General features: G+C 34.8%; 2 protein-coding genes, 2 long non-coding RNA genes and 1 pseudogene across 9 annotated transcripts; 2 read left to right on the top strand and 3 right to left on the bottom strand.

Annotated features, from left to right (window-relative positions):
- Positions 1-320: 320 nt before the first annotated feature.
- On the bottom strand, positions 321-1,637 carry LOC107044284. 2 transcript variants are annotated; one of them, XR_001461327.1, is made up of 3 exons: positions 1,455-1,637; positions 886-1,063; positions 321-446 (listed from the first exon to the last, which is right to left on the bottom strand). It is a non-coding gene; the product is annotated as an uncharacterized LOC107044284 (long non-coding RNA). The 2 variants fall into 2 exon arrangements; XR_001461328.1 differs by having other exon boundaries at positions 1,487-1,637.
- A 284-nt stretch (positions 1,638-1,921) lies between these two features.
- Positions 1,922-3,060, top strand: LOC107044285. Its single transcript, XR_001461329.2, has 2 exons — positions 1,922-2,179; positions 2,875-3,060. It is a non-coding gene; the product is annotated as an uncharacterized LOC107044285 (long non-coding RNA).
- A 775-nt stretch (positions 3,061-3,835) lies between these two features.
- LOC107044276 lies at positions 3,836-7,852 on the bottom strand (annotated as a pseudogene).
- A 1,350-nt stretch (positions 7,853-9,202) lies between these two features.
- On the bottom strand, positions 9,203-17,619 carry LOC107044283. 5 transcript variants are annotated; one of them, XM_015266092.1, is made up of 3 exons: positions 17,116-17,619; positions 9,821-9,880; positions 9,203-9,480 (listed from the first exon to the last, which is right to left on the bottom strand). In XM_015266092.1, the coding sequence occupies exons 1-3, from the start codon at positions 17,213-17,215 to the stop codon at positions 9,284-9,286; spliced, it is 357 nt and encodes a 118-aa protein (XP_015121578.1). In that variant the 5' UTR covers positions 17,216-17,619; the 3' UTR covers positions 9,203-9,283. The 5 variants fall into 5 exon arrangements, 2 of the variants coding, with proteins under 2 accessions (XP_015121578.1, XP_015121579.1); XM_015266093.1 differs by lacking the exon at positions 17,116-17,619 and adding an exon at positions 10,613-10,866; XR_001461325.1 differs by lacking the exons at positions 9,203-9,480; positions 9,821-9,880 and adding an exon at positions 16,032-16,334 and having other exon boundaries at positions 17,116-17,169; positions 17,327-17,619.
- LOC107044281 lies at positions 11,875-15,213 on the top strand. The gene is made up of 3 exons (XM_015266091.2): positions 11,875-12,071; positions 13,607-13,852; positions 14,883-15,213. Exons 1-3 carry the CDS (start codon positions 12,029-12,031, stop codon positions 15,092-15,094), a joined length of 501 nt encoding a protein of 166 aa, XP_015121577.1. The 5' UTR covers positions 11,875-12,028; the 3' UTR covers positions 15,095-15,213.
- Positions 17,620-18,115: the final 496 nt, after the last annotated feature.

The following is an 18,115-nucleotide window of genomic DNA, read 5'->3' as shown; positions in this document are numbered from 1 at the left end:
TTTTTGGAATTCTGGGGGCAAGGGGTGGGGGTTGATCATGTCAGGGAGTCCATACGGGAGTTCCTGATCCAGAAAGAAGCTGGTGATGTGTCGGAGCATTTGTTATCGAAATAATCAGTGAAACCGAACCTTGGACAGAAATATGATTTTGTGGGGTTTTTGGGGCAATCCTGTGGCAAAACGGGTTCATAGAGGGTGGGTGGGGTAGGGAGATTTTCCTAGCTTCATTATGAGTTCTGATTTGAGGTTTTGACTATTGTAGTTCTCGAGATAGTCGAAATTCTACGGCCATTTTGGGGAATTGAATTAAACACTTGAAATTTCCAGAAAATTTTATTTAATTTTTTTCTGATCCACCTAGCCCAGATCATTCATTTTGGTAGTTCATTCAATTCACCCCTGAATTGCGTGAAAATGCTTAGTCTGTCAGATGTTTCGCCCGATATCTGCAACAAAAATTCGCAAAGATCAACATCTTTCTCTGCAAATAGAAGAAACTTGCCAAATTCATTTAATTACAGATAAAAGCCTTTGTCAGTTACTTTACACTCTAATAAAAATAAACAAACTGTTTAATAGCCAAAGTGGTTTGGGAAATACTATAAAAAGAAAATAGAAAGTGTTTCTGATAGTATCTGTTTGAATTAAAAGTTTCAAATATTATTATTCTTTTATTCTCATATTCAATCAATAAAATAAATTGAGGAAAGTTTTCTAAACAAATTTTGCCAGCAGATTTCGTTTCTACTGAAATGATTTTCGGAACTGATGTGAAAAGACCTCTTATGTAGTTGATAAAATATTCATAAAAAATCTTTCTCTTTTCACTTTCCCCTTTAAAATCATTCGTTACTAAAATAATTGAAGACTTGCCAAGACGAATACCTTGTTTTTCTCTTAGCTATAAGCACCATGAATGTGAATATCATAAATATATTCAGTTGAATTATTCAATTCTTTCTCGGATCCAATGGCTTCAGATTATTTATTTTGTTTGTTGATTCAATTCACTAGAGCATCTGATCGAAATTGTCAGTTTCTTCTCGATGTTTCGCCCCCATATCTGCAATGGAAATTGACAAGAATTGATATTCTATGAATTCTGCTAAAAAAAAACTTTATCAGTTACTTTACATTCAAATGAATTAAACAAACCCTTCAATAAAAAAAAAATCGTTCAGATAATTTCATGAATAGCAAATAGAAGTTGTTTCTGATAGTCTGTCTGAATCAAAAGTTTCAAATATTATTATCCTTTTATTTTCATATTGCATCAATAACAAAATTGAGAAAAGTTTTCATTCAACAATGATATTGTCAATAGATTATGGAATGCGTAATTTTCGGAGTTTATGTCAAGAGACTTCTGTGTAGTTGAGAAAATCTATGGCAATCTATCTTTTGACAGTTTCCCTCTCCAGAATAACTCATTCTCAAAATGATTAAATATTTACCGGGACAAAGAAAATACAAAATACTCCAATACTTGCCAACTCATCAGCACCGTCAGTGACAATTAAATACATAGATTGTTCTAAATTATGCAATTTTTTCCCTAAACCCACTGTGCTCCGGATATTTACTTTGTTTTTGTTATTGTGGAGGTTTGAGTCGCCTTTGCCGGCATTGAAAACCCGTCCAAATTCCCCCACTCTATCCAATCACTGGAGCACGAACTAAAACCATCGAGGTACGAACCGCTCGTTCGTTTCGGTCCCTATACTCCATGCATCCCCAGTCACTAGCCAACTTCACGGACTGGCGAAACTTACTTTGACGACTGTACACTCGTCAACTAAAGTTCGTAACCGAGCTGAAATTGGTTACGGAAAGCAGTGTTGCACGGAGTATAGGCCAGAAACGAATGGGTGGGTTCGTGCCTTTGTAATTTCAGTTCATGCTTCAGCGATGACGTAGAGTGGGGAGGAAACAAGTGAATCGGGCGGATTTTCAACACTCAATTTCAACGACATCAGTGTTAACCTCAATAATGATAATAATAAAAGTAAACAATTGATTCGCTGTGAATGAGAAAATTGCATTTTTTTTACTGTGAGTGAATATAAAAAAAAAGATGAGACGACGAAGGAAAAAATAAATTATATTTTGCAAAAAAAAATCATTGGAAAAAAAAAACAAATATAAAATGAACTGCTATTATTCGAAGTAGCAAAAAAAGGTAATTTGTCAATTGTAAAATTATCTTGATAATGAGCGATGATAAGTGAAAATGTCGAAAATAATTCCAAATTGGACATTTTTTTAGTTGCAAAAAAGTTCCCCTCAAACTTCCTCTTAAACTCACTCGCTCCGGGGATAAATCCCTCATTAATTTTATTTTATAATTAATTGTAAAGTGTAAAATGAAAATGCTATTTTATTTTACAAGTTCGACGAGACAGAATCTGCTGATTGTGAGAAAGACTGAGGATGAATTTAATCTAATAGTGAACTCAATTTCAATGCGATAAATAAATTGAGGTGAGATCGATGACGCCAAATTTGAACTGAAACTTAACAATATATTTTTCTTATCTCTACTCCAATCCAATGTAAGATTTTATTTCTCAATTGTCACATACATAAAATTACGTTTTTCAGTGGTAATTAATTGAAAATTTGAAGACCAGCTAATTTTTAGTTTCTTACTGATTTATTATAAAATTTGTCATCTTAAGTATTCAGACATTGGAAGAAGAAATACTTTTGAATATTTTTGAATTTGGATTCCATTTCTGGCATCAGATCATTCATGAAATTTATCTTTTGTTATGGAAATTGAACATTACTACAATTAAATTTTTAATAGACGAGAGTATCAGTGTCTCATACTGTCCAAGGAAATATTTACTAATGTTAATTATTTTTTTACAGGTATGCAACCAAGTAAGTCGAATGGGAAATTAAATCATGGTAGATCGTGGATTGATTCTACTTCGATCATCAGCTACTATCAACTTGTTATATTTAAAATTAAATTATATAAGTGTATAAAACAAATTGTACGAAAGTAACTGTATTTGATTAAAACTGATTAGAGATTCAATTCTTATGCATGAATTATGAATTATGAATTAATTAATTATAACACTGTCAACTTATTTCTGGTATTTTCGTTACGACGTTATTGCAATTCTCGTTGTTGTAAAATATGAAGCGATTATTGATATTCCCCTTGCAGCTTTAATTTTCAAATTCATTGTGACAATTGAAAATTTCATTCAAATAAATTCATACGATATGAAAAAATTCAATAATTCGCTTCAATCTGAAAAGCAAAAATTTACAAAAATTTCATTGCAATTTGTGGTTTTTGCGAATTTCAATATTTTTTACATGCAATTCTACGAGTAATTTTGAAGATGTCTGATCGTGAGTGACAATAATAAAAATACTGGATAATTTTTTGGGAAATATTTTATATAATCTATTCTATGATTGAGAGAGGGAAAATTAGAGGAATCATCATATTAACATTAACCTCAGTCTCACTATTCAGCTGATAAAAAAGCTCGACCACTCCCAAAGTTTATTCTAATCTCGACGACAGGTTTACATGTAGATAGTCTTGTCCAGAAGATGTTTCTTAACAATTCCCGTCATTGTATCGCACACTGCGATCTCTTCCAGCGAAAATGTAGGCTCTAATGGAACACAGTTAATTTTCAACTTTATCAGTCTACAACTGTTAGTTTTTTTCTTTCTATTATATTTTATATGACAAATTAGATTGTTGCAAGCCCTTATCACAACCAAATACAACATTATTACAATGTTATGCTTCATAAAACACAACGAACATGTAAAATCTTTAAACATCGACCGATTAAAAAAAAACAGTCCTCTTGATCACAGATTCAATCAAAAACCTCGTCACGCCAACACTTCATATTATCAACACCCAGTTATTCCCAAAATCCACAACAGCAATTCTGCCACTCGTGGTCAACGTAATCCCCGATGGTCTATCCATCTCCCCATGTCCTTGCCCATAAGTTCCGAATGTCCACTGAAGATTGCCGGTAGAGTCTAGAACCTGGATGCTATAGTTTTTCAAATCAGCGACGATGATATTCCAATTGTCATCCACAACAAGCCCTTGTCATCTCAAGAACGACTTACTAGCATTCTTCTTGTCACTCTCAGGATTGAATGTAACACCTCGTGGTGAATCAATATGCTTTAACATATTCGGCACTGTCTCATAGCCATTTTTGCGCAGGAAAATTCCCTCTGGACTGAAGAGTTGGACTCTATGATTGCTCGTGTCTGACACCACAGTCGGACATTCACTGTTCGTGGCAACATCCCACGGTTAATTGAACTGACCCACTCGTGATCCCTTCTCCCCGAAAGTGAATATGAAGTGGCCCTCCATCGTGAAAACTGGGATCCTGTGGTTGTCCTTGTCAGCCACAATAATCCTTTTTCCCTCGTCAATAGCAACTCCAGCAGGGTAATCAAACTGCCCAGCCCCAGTCCCAAGGGTCCCAAATCTCCTGACGAATGCTCCATCCTTGTGACACAAGTAATATCCCAAGGGCGACACAAGTTATCATCCTAATCTCCATAATTACCGATCACACAAATAGGCTGGGAGATTGGGGTGAATTGATCCAGAAACTTTCTGACAATAACGAACTTTCTGGGAGAGACTCCCAGGTATTAGTTCTCCTATTGGGGCTGAGAGAAGTTGATGGATTCGAGTCTGTGACTGATCCAGAACAGCTGGTTGGGTTTCACGTCCTTGAAGCCTGCAATTATCAATCGGATCTGATCCTTAATGATCCATCGTTCAGTCGAAATTGAAAAGACGGTGGATTAAATCCACTTCAGAACTGGGATCTATGCGATCGACAATGCGGAGGAGGCCGACTATTAGAGACTCAACACTTCCGTCTGGGGATTGTCCGCCGTAGCAGTGGGAGTTGATGCTGCTTGTTGAAGACGCTGCGCCGGGGGATTGCTACTCATTGTAACTGAAGTGCCTGTTGTTCTATGGTGCGCTTCTAGGAGACTGAAGAAAAAATCAATTGTTAACTCGTATTCATTTGATTCTGTCTAACGATTCGATGATTCTTCCATTTATTTCCCTCTTTGGGGGTATGAAAAAAAAATATTACTGGCTTTTACATTTCCTTTATAAAAAACTTTTTCCATAAATTCTCTCTCATCGCAGAATGAACGATAGATGAGTCGGAATGCAATGGATTCTATTGGCAATTATTCGGATCTTCATGTGGGGAAAAGGAAGAGAGGCTTGGAATGAAAAAAACAAAATCTAATTGATTATTCTTTAATCAATTTAACTTATTGAGAAAATTAAAACGAAATATTACAGGGCTTAAAATTTTCTTTATGAAAAACTTTCAGCATAAATTTTTTTCTCATCGCAAAATGAACGATGGATAAATCTCGATGCGATGGATTTTTATTGGAAATCATTTGGAATGCAAGGAAAATTTCTAGAATCGAAGGGAAACCTAAGATAAAGAAGAAAATTAGTTATCTCGTAGAGAATATGGCCATTTCCTGACAACATTTTATTACAATGCGTGGGCGGGCTTCGTTGGAAAGGATCGACGTTCTCGTAACGATTAACTCCACGACCGTAGACTTTTCATTGTTGTTCATCATGATAACTTCGTCCAATATTCAACCCTTCCTCTCGTGTATTTTTCAAGAAGAAAATATTCTGTAAAAATTAACGATAAAATTGAGTCACTAAATTCACTGCTTCAATTTTATGACAAGACAATTTTGCTGCGAAAATCGATGGAATTTGTTTTGGAATTTCTTTTTAATGAATTGCCTATTTTTATTCACTTTTTATAGCGTTCTTTGATAATTCATCGACAATGAAATAATTATTGATGTGCGAAAATGCTCAGCAAACTTCGTTAATTCGTTGTTGTTCCCAGGATCTGGAATAGCAGCGGCGAAGATATTTTCCGAGTATTCTCAAAGAATTAAAAAGTCATACTTAAAAAAAAACTTGTTCGATGAATGCAACTGTAATTCCAATTGTATCTCAGTAGCACGAATATTTATCACTCGAATGCTAAAACGCATTTATTCTTATAACTTTGGGCCGAACACGACTGAACACCAGTGGAAAAAGCTTGGAGGGAATCAAACATTTTTTTACAGCATCAGACAAAAACTAATAGAATGTTCAAAAAAAGTTAAATGCAATTTCCTAGAAAATGCACCAGGTTTTTTAAAATAAAATTCTGTCCAACTTGAGATGGTGGCAGTAGTTCCAGCAGTCTTCCCTGAGTATCTCAAAACCAAGAGGCCATTGATTCGGGATATATTTCTGAACATACGAGACCTTTCATCTCCTGCAACCCATCTGCAACGAGAAAACAAACCTCGTATCTTTTATTCATCTCTCATCACTAATTACGAGTCGACTCAATAACTGATTAATCAAAGACAATATCTAACCCAAGTGGAAATTTTATGCTACCTGCAAAAAGTTTTGTTTTAGATGCAAATTTGGTTTCTTTATGCCTGTCCAAGCACAAAAAAACTTCATAGAAAAATCTAGTGAATTCGCTGCACAATTCTATTGAATTTCTGTTGAACTTTCAATTTGTTTTTGACCACAGCTATTGAAATCATCAAAAGAAAATATTCTATAGGAAAAGTCAATATAATTAGATTTTTGTATTCGAATTATTCTATTGAGATATTTCTTATGGAATTTTCTCGGCTCGAATTTTCGAAGTTTTTTTCAGTTTATTTATTTATTTTTTTCAATCAAGAAAATCCAACCACAAAACTTGAAAAATCTGAGGGGACAAAATTCTATAGAAAAGTTGTAAAGAAAAATCGAATTCTATAGACTTTTCAGCAATGAAAATATCTTTGCAATGGACATAAGTAAAATAAATTTGCATGTTTAAGATACCTTTCAGCAGGTTGCTTCAAAAAATCGGTTCGGAAAATAACTTTGTCAGATTTTCGGTCTACCGAATTAATAACGCGTTGGAGCACCGTTACTGTCCAGCACTGCCTGCATTCTACGAGGCATACTGCGCACAAGATTGAAGAAAAACTCCCTATCTTCCCTCATGTCCAGCCAGCGTTGGATGATGCAGTCAGTCAATGCCTCTCGATCTTGTCGATTTCCTTGATAATCCCAGCGATCCATCGTATGAGCCCACACGTTCTCCATAGGATTCAGATCCGGGGAAACTGCTGGCCAGGGGAGGCAGTGAAGACGAGCTTGTGCTGCGATCCATTCTCTGACAGCGATGCCTCGATGGGGGCCTGAATTGTCTTGCACTAAGTTTATAATACTCTCTGGGAACCAGCGTTGGGCGGTTGGATACATAACTTCTGCGAGTACTCTTCGATAATCGATGGAGTTCATCCTCTCTTGGACTATTACCAGGTCCCCCAATCCAACTGAACTCATGGAACCCCAGACTGACACAGTAACCCTTCCCTGTCTCCAATGGTAGTGAAGATTTTCATCTTGATAGCGGGTGTTGGGTAAACGCCAGAGGGTAACATTACCAGTTGAATCCGTGCTGAAAACCTTCTCATCGACAAAGACGGTTTGATCCCACTCCTCGTCCCAATGATGATGCTGGTGGGCGAATAGCACACAAACATTCTCGATGTCTCTCCGTCATCCCTGGTTTCTTCGCAGGTCGCTGAGCTCTGTAGTTATGTTCACGAAGACATCTATGAATTGTTTGCGTCGATATTTCCAAATCGAGAGCTCTCTTGATATTTCCAGACGTCGTGAAGTCTGATTGTTGAACGAGTCCAACGATTGCTTGTCTCGTTTCTTGGTTCGTAACGCGAGGACGTCCAGACCGTGGAAGAGTCTCAACATTTCCTACCTCATTGTACCGATGCACCCATTTGTTGACAGTCGCAGCCTAAACTGACGCATGAAATTAGTGAAAATAGAGATAAAGCCGTGGATTGTTAAAACGAGATGATTGAATTCAATGAATTCAATCAGAGTGAAACACGGAGGAAATTTTTAATTGTCATCTTTTTACTCCGGACGTATGAAAAAATTCAATAGAAAAACCTATCGGGTTCTCTAGGAAATTTTATTGAATTTCTATTGGAATTCTATAAGAATTCTATTGGAGTTCTATTAGAATTCTAGTGAATAATTCTATCTGTTTTTTTGCGCCATTTCTATAAGAGATATTTAATACAAAAGTGAATAGATTTTTATTTTCCTATAAGAATTCTTGGGCATGAATTGTCTAAGTTTTTTTTTCTTGAGTTTTATTAATAGAAACGAATGAAATTACACCGGAAAAACATAGAAAATTTCCGCCCAAGAATTTCTATAGAAAAAAAAAAACTATTGACTGTTCCAAAAAATATCTCCTATAAAAATGACGAAAAAAGCAGATAACATTTTTCAGTAGAATTCTAATAGAACTCCCATAGAATTCTTATAGAATTGCAATAGAAATTGAATAGATTTTCCTAGAAAAAGCGCTAGGTTTTTCTATTCAATTTTTTCATACGTACGTGCTCATTTTAGTAACATCAAAGGATAGTCACAGTAACTCTCTGCTGTAAATAAAAACAGAGCTACGCATTTTTTATAAAAGATCCGTCTGATCTCAAGTTCAAGTAAATTGACTATCTAGGTTCGAGGCGGTTGGGGGTCGAAAAAAGTTGGATGAACGCACACTGATTTCAAGTTCTTCAGCTATATCCTGACTTCGGTGTCCACTTTGCCACATTCCAATGATTCGTCCCTTTTTCTCAGATGATAAATCAGGAAAGCCAAGTTTTCCCATTTTTGTTTAAACTATCACATCATCGTGACAGTGGGCCATAATAACTCGAGTGAACTGACAGCTGATTGTTTCTATCTCACACTGAATCGAATGATCGTCTCACACTATAGTTTAGTCTCAGTATAGGACGAAATTGTGGTTCACGTCGTTGTTTAAATTCAAAATAGAAGAATTTTTAGATTCTCTTTTTTATTTACATCCATATTGTCTCGGTATGCTGAGAAGAAAAACAATCGGTAGTATCGGAATAGATTACAATTTTCTAAGAAATTTCATTCTGTCGCATTCCAATATTTATGTTGGATTTTGTGATTGATGTGAGTGTGTTTTATTGGTCATTGAATTTGAGCAGTAAAATAAATGAATGGAACGATTTGTTTACGTTTTTTTTTTATTTTTATTGTCAAGAGTATTTTCGTTACAAATGTGCTCAAACATTCATATTGAAGCTTTTTTTACAGTACACTTTTGGGTTTTTTTAATATTTTCATCTTTTAGTCATTAGCCCCACCACTATTCTCCACCTCGATCATATCGACCATATCTTGGATCGTCTCCAAAAGTACTCGAAGCCTACCGGCAGCACTCTTAATCTGCTCTTCCCCTCTTTTAATCTCCTCAATGAGAGGTCCTTGATTGTCCATTTTCTCCTGGGCCTCATTGACGAGATGCTCCATCCTCTCTAGTGCACCTGCAGGAAGCAAAAAAAGGCAGATTTTTTATTTTTTCCCCATCACTGATTATTTAAAAATTTACTCTCACAATCATTAATGAGAGGAAAATGTGACATGCAGTTACGAAATTAACCGTGAGAGATTTGAAAAAATGGGACGATCTAGAACGCCGGGAAAACCACAAATTTTCATCTGTTAGGGGTTGCAACCGTTAGTTGTCAGACATGCAACAAAGGCTATGGTGAAGCCACTGAGCAAAAAAAAATGGTCGTGAAAACATTTTCGTTTCTTCTCAGCAAAAAGTAAAAGAAGAAGCAATAAACAAGAGAATTTAAATATCAGAGGAGTATTATTTACGTTTGTAACAACCAGGGCGACTGCAGCCTTTACATTCCTTACAATTCCTGGAATCCTCCGCTGAAACCGAATTAGTAGTATTATATTTTCATAATTTTTTTATTTGGTTTTTGTGTTTTTTAATTAATATTTGTGAAGAATATTTGTTATAAAGAAACACTGATTGTCGATCTTTGTGTAAAGCTTTTTTTTATTGAGATATTTTTAGAGAAATTCCGGGGGATTAATTTTTAAACTTCTTTTCACTGTTTTTTTTTCTTTTCTCTGTAGTATTGATGCCGCGAGATATTTCATGAGACATTACGAGACAAAACTTTGGAGAGATGATCTCGGTTTCAATGAACATAGAAATCTTCGTTTTCGTCTCGGTCTCAACATACGCAATATCGATTCTTCTCGTGATGACTACGAGTCCATTTATTTCATGTCGGTTTCCACTTTTTCGCGTTTTTTATATGTAGAATGTCGAGACGAGACAAACCGAGACAAAAACCGAGATTTTATATTAAAAAACACGAAAACCATGAGACCGAGATGAGATAAATTGACCCGGAGTCATCACGAGAGGAGTCGATACCGCATATTTCGAGACTGAGATGACAGCAATGATTTCCATGTTAACTGAGAACGAGATCATCTCTCCAAAGTTTTGTCTCGCAAAGTGTCTCGCGGTATCATTAGCCTGTAGCGAATTCACTCGTGTTCTTTATCAATTTTTTCCAGACGTGATTAGGTGATTAAGATACGGTGGTAGAAACTTGGTGCACGTAATTGTAGCTGAACGCTACTTACTCATTTTTTTCAATTTGTCGGAAAGGAATTATAACAAAGGAAAATCAAAAATAAATCGCAAATCAAACGAAGCTCAACTGGCTTATCGGAGGGTTGGAAATGAGTGATGCCGCTTGAGAGAATGTTCTTGGTCCCTCGTTGTCGGCGAGTGGAGGCGTGGTGAATCGGCTAAGTGGGGGTAACAGCTATGAGGTTTTTTTATCCTCGCCGTCAGGCAAGAATTTGCGGACGCACCGTGTCATAACAAAAAAAAAATGTTCATCAGTTGCCAAAAACTACTGGATGTTTTTTTGTTTTTTAAAACCGGCAGTATATTTCCAAAACTTGTCGTTTTTTTAGGGGGGGGGAAGGGAATTTCAAAATACGTTTTTGTGGTAAATGATGCGTATCACAGGAAAAATGAAACGTCATTTGATGGCAAACGCATTAATTTTCTCGGTGTTTTCAGTATAATTACGAAACTAATTCAAATGACAAATTCAAACTCGATATATCTCGTAACAAAAAATATTTTTACTAGATTCTCCAGAAATAAATTAAGGAAGGAATATTGCATTTTGAGAAATACGTTTTCTATAGAAATTTTCCGGATAATTCAATATTTGGTTCTTTTATAATTTTTATTCTTCATCGTTCCAACTAGAATCTAAAGATGAAGACCAAGTCAAAGTGAGATACAACATTCATGAACATTGGTATCTCAAAAAATTAGACGAAGGAAAAAATGAATACGTTGAGACATCATTTGGCACAAGAACAATTTCCGAAGTTTAGGTCCAGGGATCTAGACTTCTCAATCTGACAGTAGTGTGCATATCAGTTATTAACAGTGAATTATAATTGTATGAATAAATAGAGGGCTCAATATATCTCTCTATTTCGCTTTTTATTCTCCGAAAAATTGATTTACTCGTGTCTTTGCGTTTTTGCGTCGTTGAATTTCTCGTCTCCCCACCCAAGCAGCACAGTTCTGGAGGGTATTTGCAAGTATACCAAAAAGGCTGTCTAATGTCTGTCCAGAAAGGTAACTTGTGTCTAGAAGTTACCTAGAAGTTGACTAAAAGTTATCATATGACTGCAAGATAACTTTTGGACGGATATTAGTCAGCCTTTTTGGTATACGTTCAGATATCTTTCGCAAGGTTTGCTACTTGGGCACCTATTCCTTCTAGTCTCCCCACCCCTTCATCAACCGACGAGAGCCGTACGAGAATGCAAGCTGCCGCGGCGTAAAATCTTTCTGCGTAAATACGACGAAGGACAGTTCTCTTTATCTCAGACATATACTCCTATCCCCGTTTATTGCTTTTCGTTCATTTCGATTGGAAACGTTGCAGTGGAACGACTGGAAGCTTTTTCAGACTTATTGTCCCGCACGATTGTAAACGGTAGGAATATAATTTAAAAAACTCGAACATGGACTTTTTCGTGGGAGGAAGCTCTGCTCGCGATGGACAAGGTAATTGGATATTTCTGTTGTTATTCGAAATATCACCATGCTGAGGCGAAATGGATTATTAGTTGATTGAAAAATTTCAGCGTACCAATTTTTTAAAATAAAATTTGATTATCAGTTTGAATATATATGCAAAAAAAATTTAATGATTCACCAAAGAAGCTATAATTCTTTCCGAAGTTCTACAATTGTTAGACCCTGAAGGGAATGTTTCTCTTCTCAATTCAATGACTGTGTTAATCCGTTGGAAATTTGATTTTTTATATTGCTCGAATTTTCGTCTAAGAGGAGAAAAATAGAAGTGGAAAGGCACTGACAATTTTTTACAGGAAGATCTAAAACGGTTGATTTAAGGATTGACATAAGTAAATTTTTTACAAGAGTAAATTGTTTTTTGGTCGAATGTCATGAAACTTTGACAAATCATTCTTCGAATTATTCTAAGATAATCGATCTGTCGCTTAATTAGCTCTCCGTTATATTATCGATATCAATTTTTTTGAGTCAAAACTTTTGAGTGAAAAATAATAGAATAGTTCGAAGAATGATTTGCCAAAATGTCATCGCATTTGACCAAAAAAATATTTACTCTTGTAAAAAATTTGCTTATGTCAAGCCTCAATTTGAAAACTATGTTTTATTAACTATGTTCTATTTCAAATAGTATGAGTTTAAAAAGTGGGGAAAACTAAAATCATTTTCAATAGATATCTGATGGAATTTCCTAATGAATGGGCTTTGTTCTAGGGAATTTTCCCGTGTGTAATGTAGTCAGAAACTTAGTGATTTTACCTATTTTCATTTTAAATCTCAATTTCTTCCTCTGAAATCTGAAATTGATTAACATCGACTGTAAATAAAGACTCACCGTTCGTAAAGAAATTATTTATTTATGAGAAAAAAAATGAGTGAAAAGATCCATTACTCAATGTGAATTTAATGATCAGGTATGAATTTTCTAGAATTTTTCTCACGGCTTTCCGTTGAAGAATTCAGAACTTGAAAATATTCAAATATGTTATAAAGTCCGGACGAAACTTTTGTCGAAGATAGGGCTGTATAAAATCTATTAATTACATTCGATTCATTTCAATGTTCTTGGTGCATTCCCTTATTTCCACTAACGTGTGATTTAATGCACTGCTGTATTCAATATTCATCAAATGCTAATGAATTATTTGAAATAAGAAAAATATTTCGTTATCAATTTTTTTCTCATTTAAATTTTGAATCACAAAAAATGTCTTTCCATCAATATCTTCCCTCTTCGTCAAGATCATTCATTATGAAACATTTTTTTTAGATAAAAATTTGAAGGTGCTTTTCTTGTAAAGCCTTGACGAGGTTCAGAATTTTCTGAATCGTTGTTTTGACCGGAAATTATTATCGAAATATTTTTCACTTCATCTTAATATGGAAAACGAAGTTACGAAACTATTTCCCATTTTACGAATTAATAAAATTAATAAAAATTAATTATAAAAATCATTGGATTGAAGTTTTTTTTTGTTTTGAAATGTTCATTTTTATCATTTTAGCGCGGCTGAACGCTATGCGTGACACTTTGGAGCAGATCAAGATGAGTGCCAGTGGCACATCCTTGATGACGATCATAAAACTGCAGGGTAAGCGAGGGAGAGAGTTCGATGCTGCCCGATGTTCTGCTAGCGGCATCCACGATGCTCTATTGGTCCTGAGAGAGTTCGACGATGAATTCATCGATATTTATGGATCTCATCCCCCCTACCCTCTCCAACCGCTGGCTAAAGTGATTGAGACCTACGGTAATTGAGATAAAGAATACATGGGACATTGAAAACAAATAATATGAAATATTTATGATCGCGGAAATTACGATGTTTTTCCAATTTTAATTTTTTTCGATGAAAACTTTTTATTCACATTATTATGCGATCAAAATTTTTGTCAACAGACTTAAATAACACAAGGATAATTATATTTCTCTTGATTTCGGAATGTATAAAATGATGAATTTCATCCAAAATAATTGAAGAACAAGATTTTCAGTGATGACGTCACAAGTTTTTCTTATTTTCAATTTTGATATAGAATCTCACAATATGAACACTTATCTCCAAGGCAATTGGAGATGAATAAGATGAAAGCTGTACCGAGGCTGATGACATGTTATTAGTGCGATAATTTTTTTTTTTAAATTGAGTCGTACTGTTTGAAATTCGAGTTTTTTAATAATTTTGGAAAAATGTATCATTTGAAGTAATCAGGGGTTGAAAATAACAGGCCGAGAGTGACCGATTTGAGATGGAATACGCTTATAATAATTAAATTTCCCCGCGCGATGTGATTGAAAATCTGTAGAAATTGAAACTTATCATGGGGATTTCATTTCATGCAGATTGGTTATTTAGTTGTGCATTTCAATTTGCTCCGGTTTCACCTTCAATTCCCAAACATGTCATCTGTGACACATGAATGTGAGTAAGAATTTATGCATTCGTTAAATAATGTAATAAAATATCAATAACTTCCAAACTACTGTGAAAGGTTGATTTGAATTAGCATAAAAATATAATTAATCTTATCGATGAAAATTAGGCAAAATTTCAGATTTATTACAAATTGGGTTCATAAGATAATAAAAAAAACGCATTCGACGCCTCGTTTCGTATACATTGAAGCATATGCAGCGAGCAATATTCCATTATGAATATTTTCTTTATGTTCTTTAATTTTTAAAACATAAATCGCCATAGAATGATTCACTCTTCACATATTCATTCTTTTTATGTAAATAACTTCAGTCATTTCGAATTTTTATTTATTATTTTGCAGTCGAAAACACTGGAAAGATTGAAGTCGATGTCTTCAACCAACTGGAAGTACTAAGGGATGACATTGAGACTCGCAACAACACTTTACTCGGGGTTATTAATCAACAAAAGGAGATTGAGAGATTGCTCTTGGAATTGATCGATGTCGCTAAAAAAGTCATAAAGCCTTCGGTGAAGAGGCTGAAACGTATATTTGTTCACCCACAGCAGTGAGTTGATGCGTAAAAGGCGATACACTCATTGCATTCTATTTCCTTTTTCATCCATATTTGTGAAAAAAAATGAAAAATAAGAATATTCTTTTTATAATAAAATTTTCTCTCATTTCCTAATCAGTCTATTTATTATTACAATCATCTTATGTGCCCATTGCCTTGTATTTTCGTTTCCAAGTTGAAGCCTTGTAATCGTTCAAATTTGAGTTATTGATTTTTTGTCAGATCAATTGCTGACAACATTAATTAAAATTGACTCCATATACGTTCATTGAAGTAAATTCTCGACGATATGAAATTTAAATTTAATTTGAAAACAAATCGTTCATGAAATTCCTTTTCATATCGATAATTCAATCTGTCGGTTTTACGAATTTCAATATTTTTTACTTGGAGTTTCGATAGTGGGGTCAAAGGGTCAGATCTTTGATTTTTCGCCAAAATCGAATTTTTTAGCCGGGTGAACGTTGATTCCAACTATTTAGGCGTCGGGCAGTCAGAACTCTCAAAAGTATGTGGAAAAAGTGAAAAATGTGCAACTTTAGTGTGGCATTTTTTGAGAGATATTTTATAGAAAAAAGTCAGACTTATATTTTTTTTACGAAAATTCTTGGACTTTAAATTTCTGACTCCTAACTATTTCTAACTGTATTTTCATTTATTATATTGATTAAAAAATCGAAGAAAAACAATGGAAAATTCCTGTCCAAGACTTTTTTTTATATAAAAACAATCCCAAGAGAATGGGGGAAAAATCAACATCTATAGACTTCTATGAACGAATATCAATTAAAAAACTTAGAGGGAATTGGCGTCCAATAGAATTCCTGTGGAGTTCCAATAGTAATCCACTAGAATTTCTTGGAGAAAGCGTTAGCTTTTTCTATTGCATTCTTTATACGTGTGAGAGGGGAAAAAGTAACAATAAAGACGTCTTGAATTTTGAATCAGTTTTTAATCCAAATTTTGCAAACAATTCTTGGTTCTTTTTCCATTTGATCCATCATATGCCCATTATCTCGTGATTACTTCGTGACATTATTCAACTTTTCCAGTGGTAGAGTTATTAGCCTCCATCTCTGCAGCTATTTTTTGTATGGAAGTCATAATTTTCTTGAGTGCGTATGTTGCTTCATTGATTTTTTTTCTATCAGCCCTTATCTGAAGCAGTTTTGCTTTGTGAACTGCCAACTGATTAGCTATATCCGTCGAATAGGTACTGATCCCTTCGAGTATGTCTGTTCCACCGGAAAGCAGAAAGAGGAGGAAGAAGTTAAAGAACAATCACCTACGAAAAATTTCCGTACCAAAAACTATAGTTTCTCGTTTAATAAGATGGCATAAAAAAATCAATTGATTTCAATTTTTTTAGACAACTTATTCTATTAACGTCTTCTCTATAGAAATTCTTCGTTCTTCTCTCATTCGAAAATTCGCACAAAAAAGCCTAAAAAATTAAGACGAGCAATTTCTACAGACATTCTCAACAGAATGAGCTGTTTAGGAAAATCTACATGTATCGATTTTCTCTCATTCAATTTTTTCCATCTAACATTATACTGAAAAGAAAACACTCGAAAAAACGGAAATTTCTCCATAGAATCTACGAAGTCAATAAAAGTTCCATAAAAAACCAATTGAATTTTCTAGACAATGATACAATGGGATACTATAGGAATGATGAGTTGATAAGAGGCCGGAGAGGAAATTATTTTATCAGAAATTATACAAGAGACGAACAGCACGGGTAATTGGCAATAATATCGAACTCTCTGATAGCACCCAAGGTTGACACCCTACACTTAAAAAAAGAATTCAGTGGTTCAGTATTGACAGAAACTAGGATTATTGGGCGAATATTACTCCTGGAACCTTCAAATATCCAATTCCAGTGCTTCCATTATATTTATTTTTCATGGAGCAATTTTAATTGAAAAAACGTTGTTCAAAACATGGTTGAACAAAGGAGTGTTGATGATAATGAATATAACAAAAAATAATTGATGCTTGGAAAAATACCGTCACAGCCTTCGGCCTCAATGAATTCTTGTGCAGCACAGTATCTCTTCTCACCTATAAACAAACGGAATCCGTTAACTTTCATCATAACTCTTAACATATTTTAATGAACGACGTATAGTTAATTAATTCCCCATTTTACGACTGATAATCTTCCAAAATAAAAACACAATTAAGTGAACGAATGCTCGCAGGACGTATCAGTAGTTACATCTGACACCAGCTGATTGTATGGCTCGGTCTCGATTTTAATTCAGTAAGTCACTGACCGTGACTTGTTCCAAAAGCTCGTCTGCGTTGAATTTCCCCGATAATTTATGACACTTCGTTCTCGTCGTTTTCAACAACGCACTGTCGAGAGTCTAATGAGGATCTGCCGAGAATTGTATGTTAACCGGCACAAACAGTGCCGCGTTGCCAAGTTGCGCCGGACGGTCGGTAACGTCGGTAGTCCCTGAATATCGTGCTGATCGAGTATAAATATATCAATCAAGCACGAAAACATCACGAGATGCAAAAAAACATTTAAAAAGCGATTGTCTCACGCTCGTATCGCTATAGAAAATGCGGTTGCTCCAAATGACAAAAAATCGCGTATCCATCACACTAAAATAGATAAAAGTCAATAAATTCAACGATAAAGACTGCATTTCTATTGCACCATACCATCATAGATTCGAAACGAGAGAAGCATATTCGTTATGCAAATATAGAAATATCAATCGATGATGACGAAGTGATAATAGCTATAAAACAGAAAAATTGATCGAAAAATGCAATTTTCAAGGATGACCCTTCAAGCTAGGCATTCTTGCAAGAATGAGTTCAAAGAGTTGAGAACAATCATTTTCGATTGATCAGCTGAATGTCTGTTGAGAAAAAAAATTAAGAACACTAAATTTTCCAGAAAGAAAAATGCTATTCGTGTTTCAAAATTAGAAAGGAGCATACTCGAACAGTAAACCCAGAGAAACTGCTCTTCTTTTATAAAAAAAAAAAG

Source organism: Diachasma alloeum, unplaced genomic scaffold (assembly GCF_001412515.2).
Source record: "Diachasma alloeum isolate Michigan unplaced genomic scaffold, Dall2.0 Dall_scaffold_00709, whole genome shotgun sequence".
NCBI classification, from domain to species: Eukaryota; Metazoa; Arthropoda; class Insecta; order Hymenoptera; family Braconidae; genus Diachasma; species Diachasma alloeum.
Note: the sequence above shows the minus strand (reverse complement) of the source record. Positions and strands in the feature narration are given on the sequence as shown.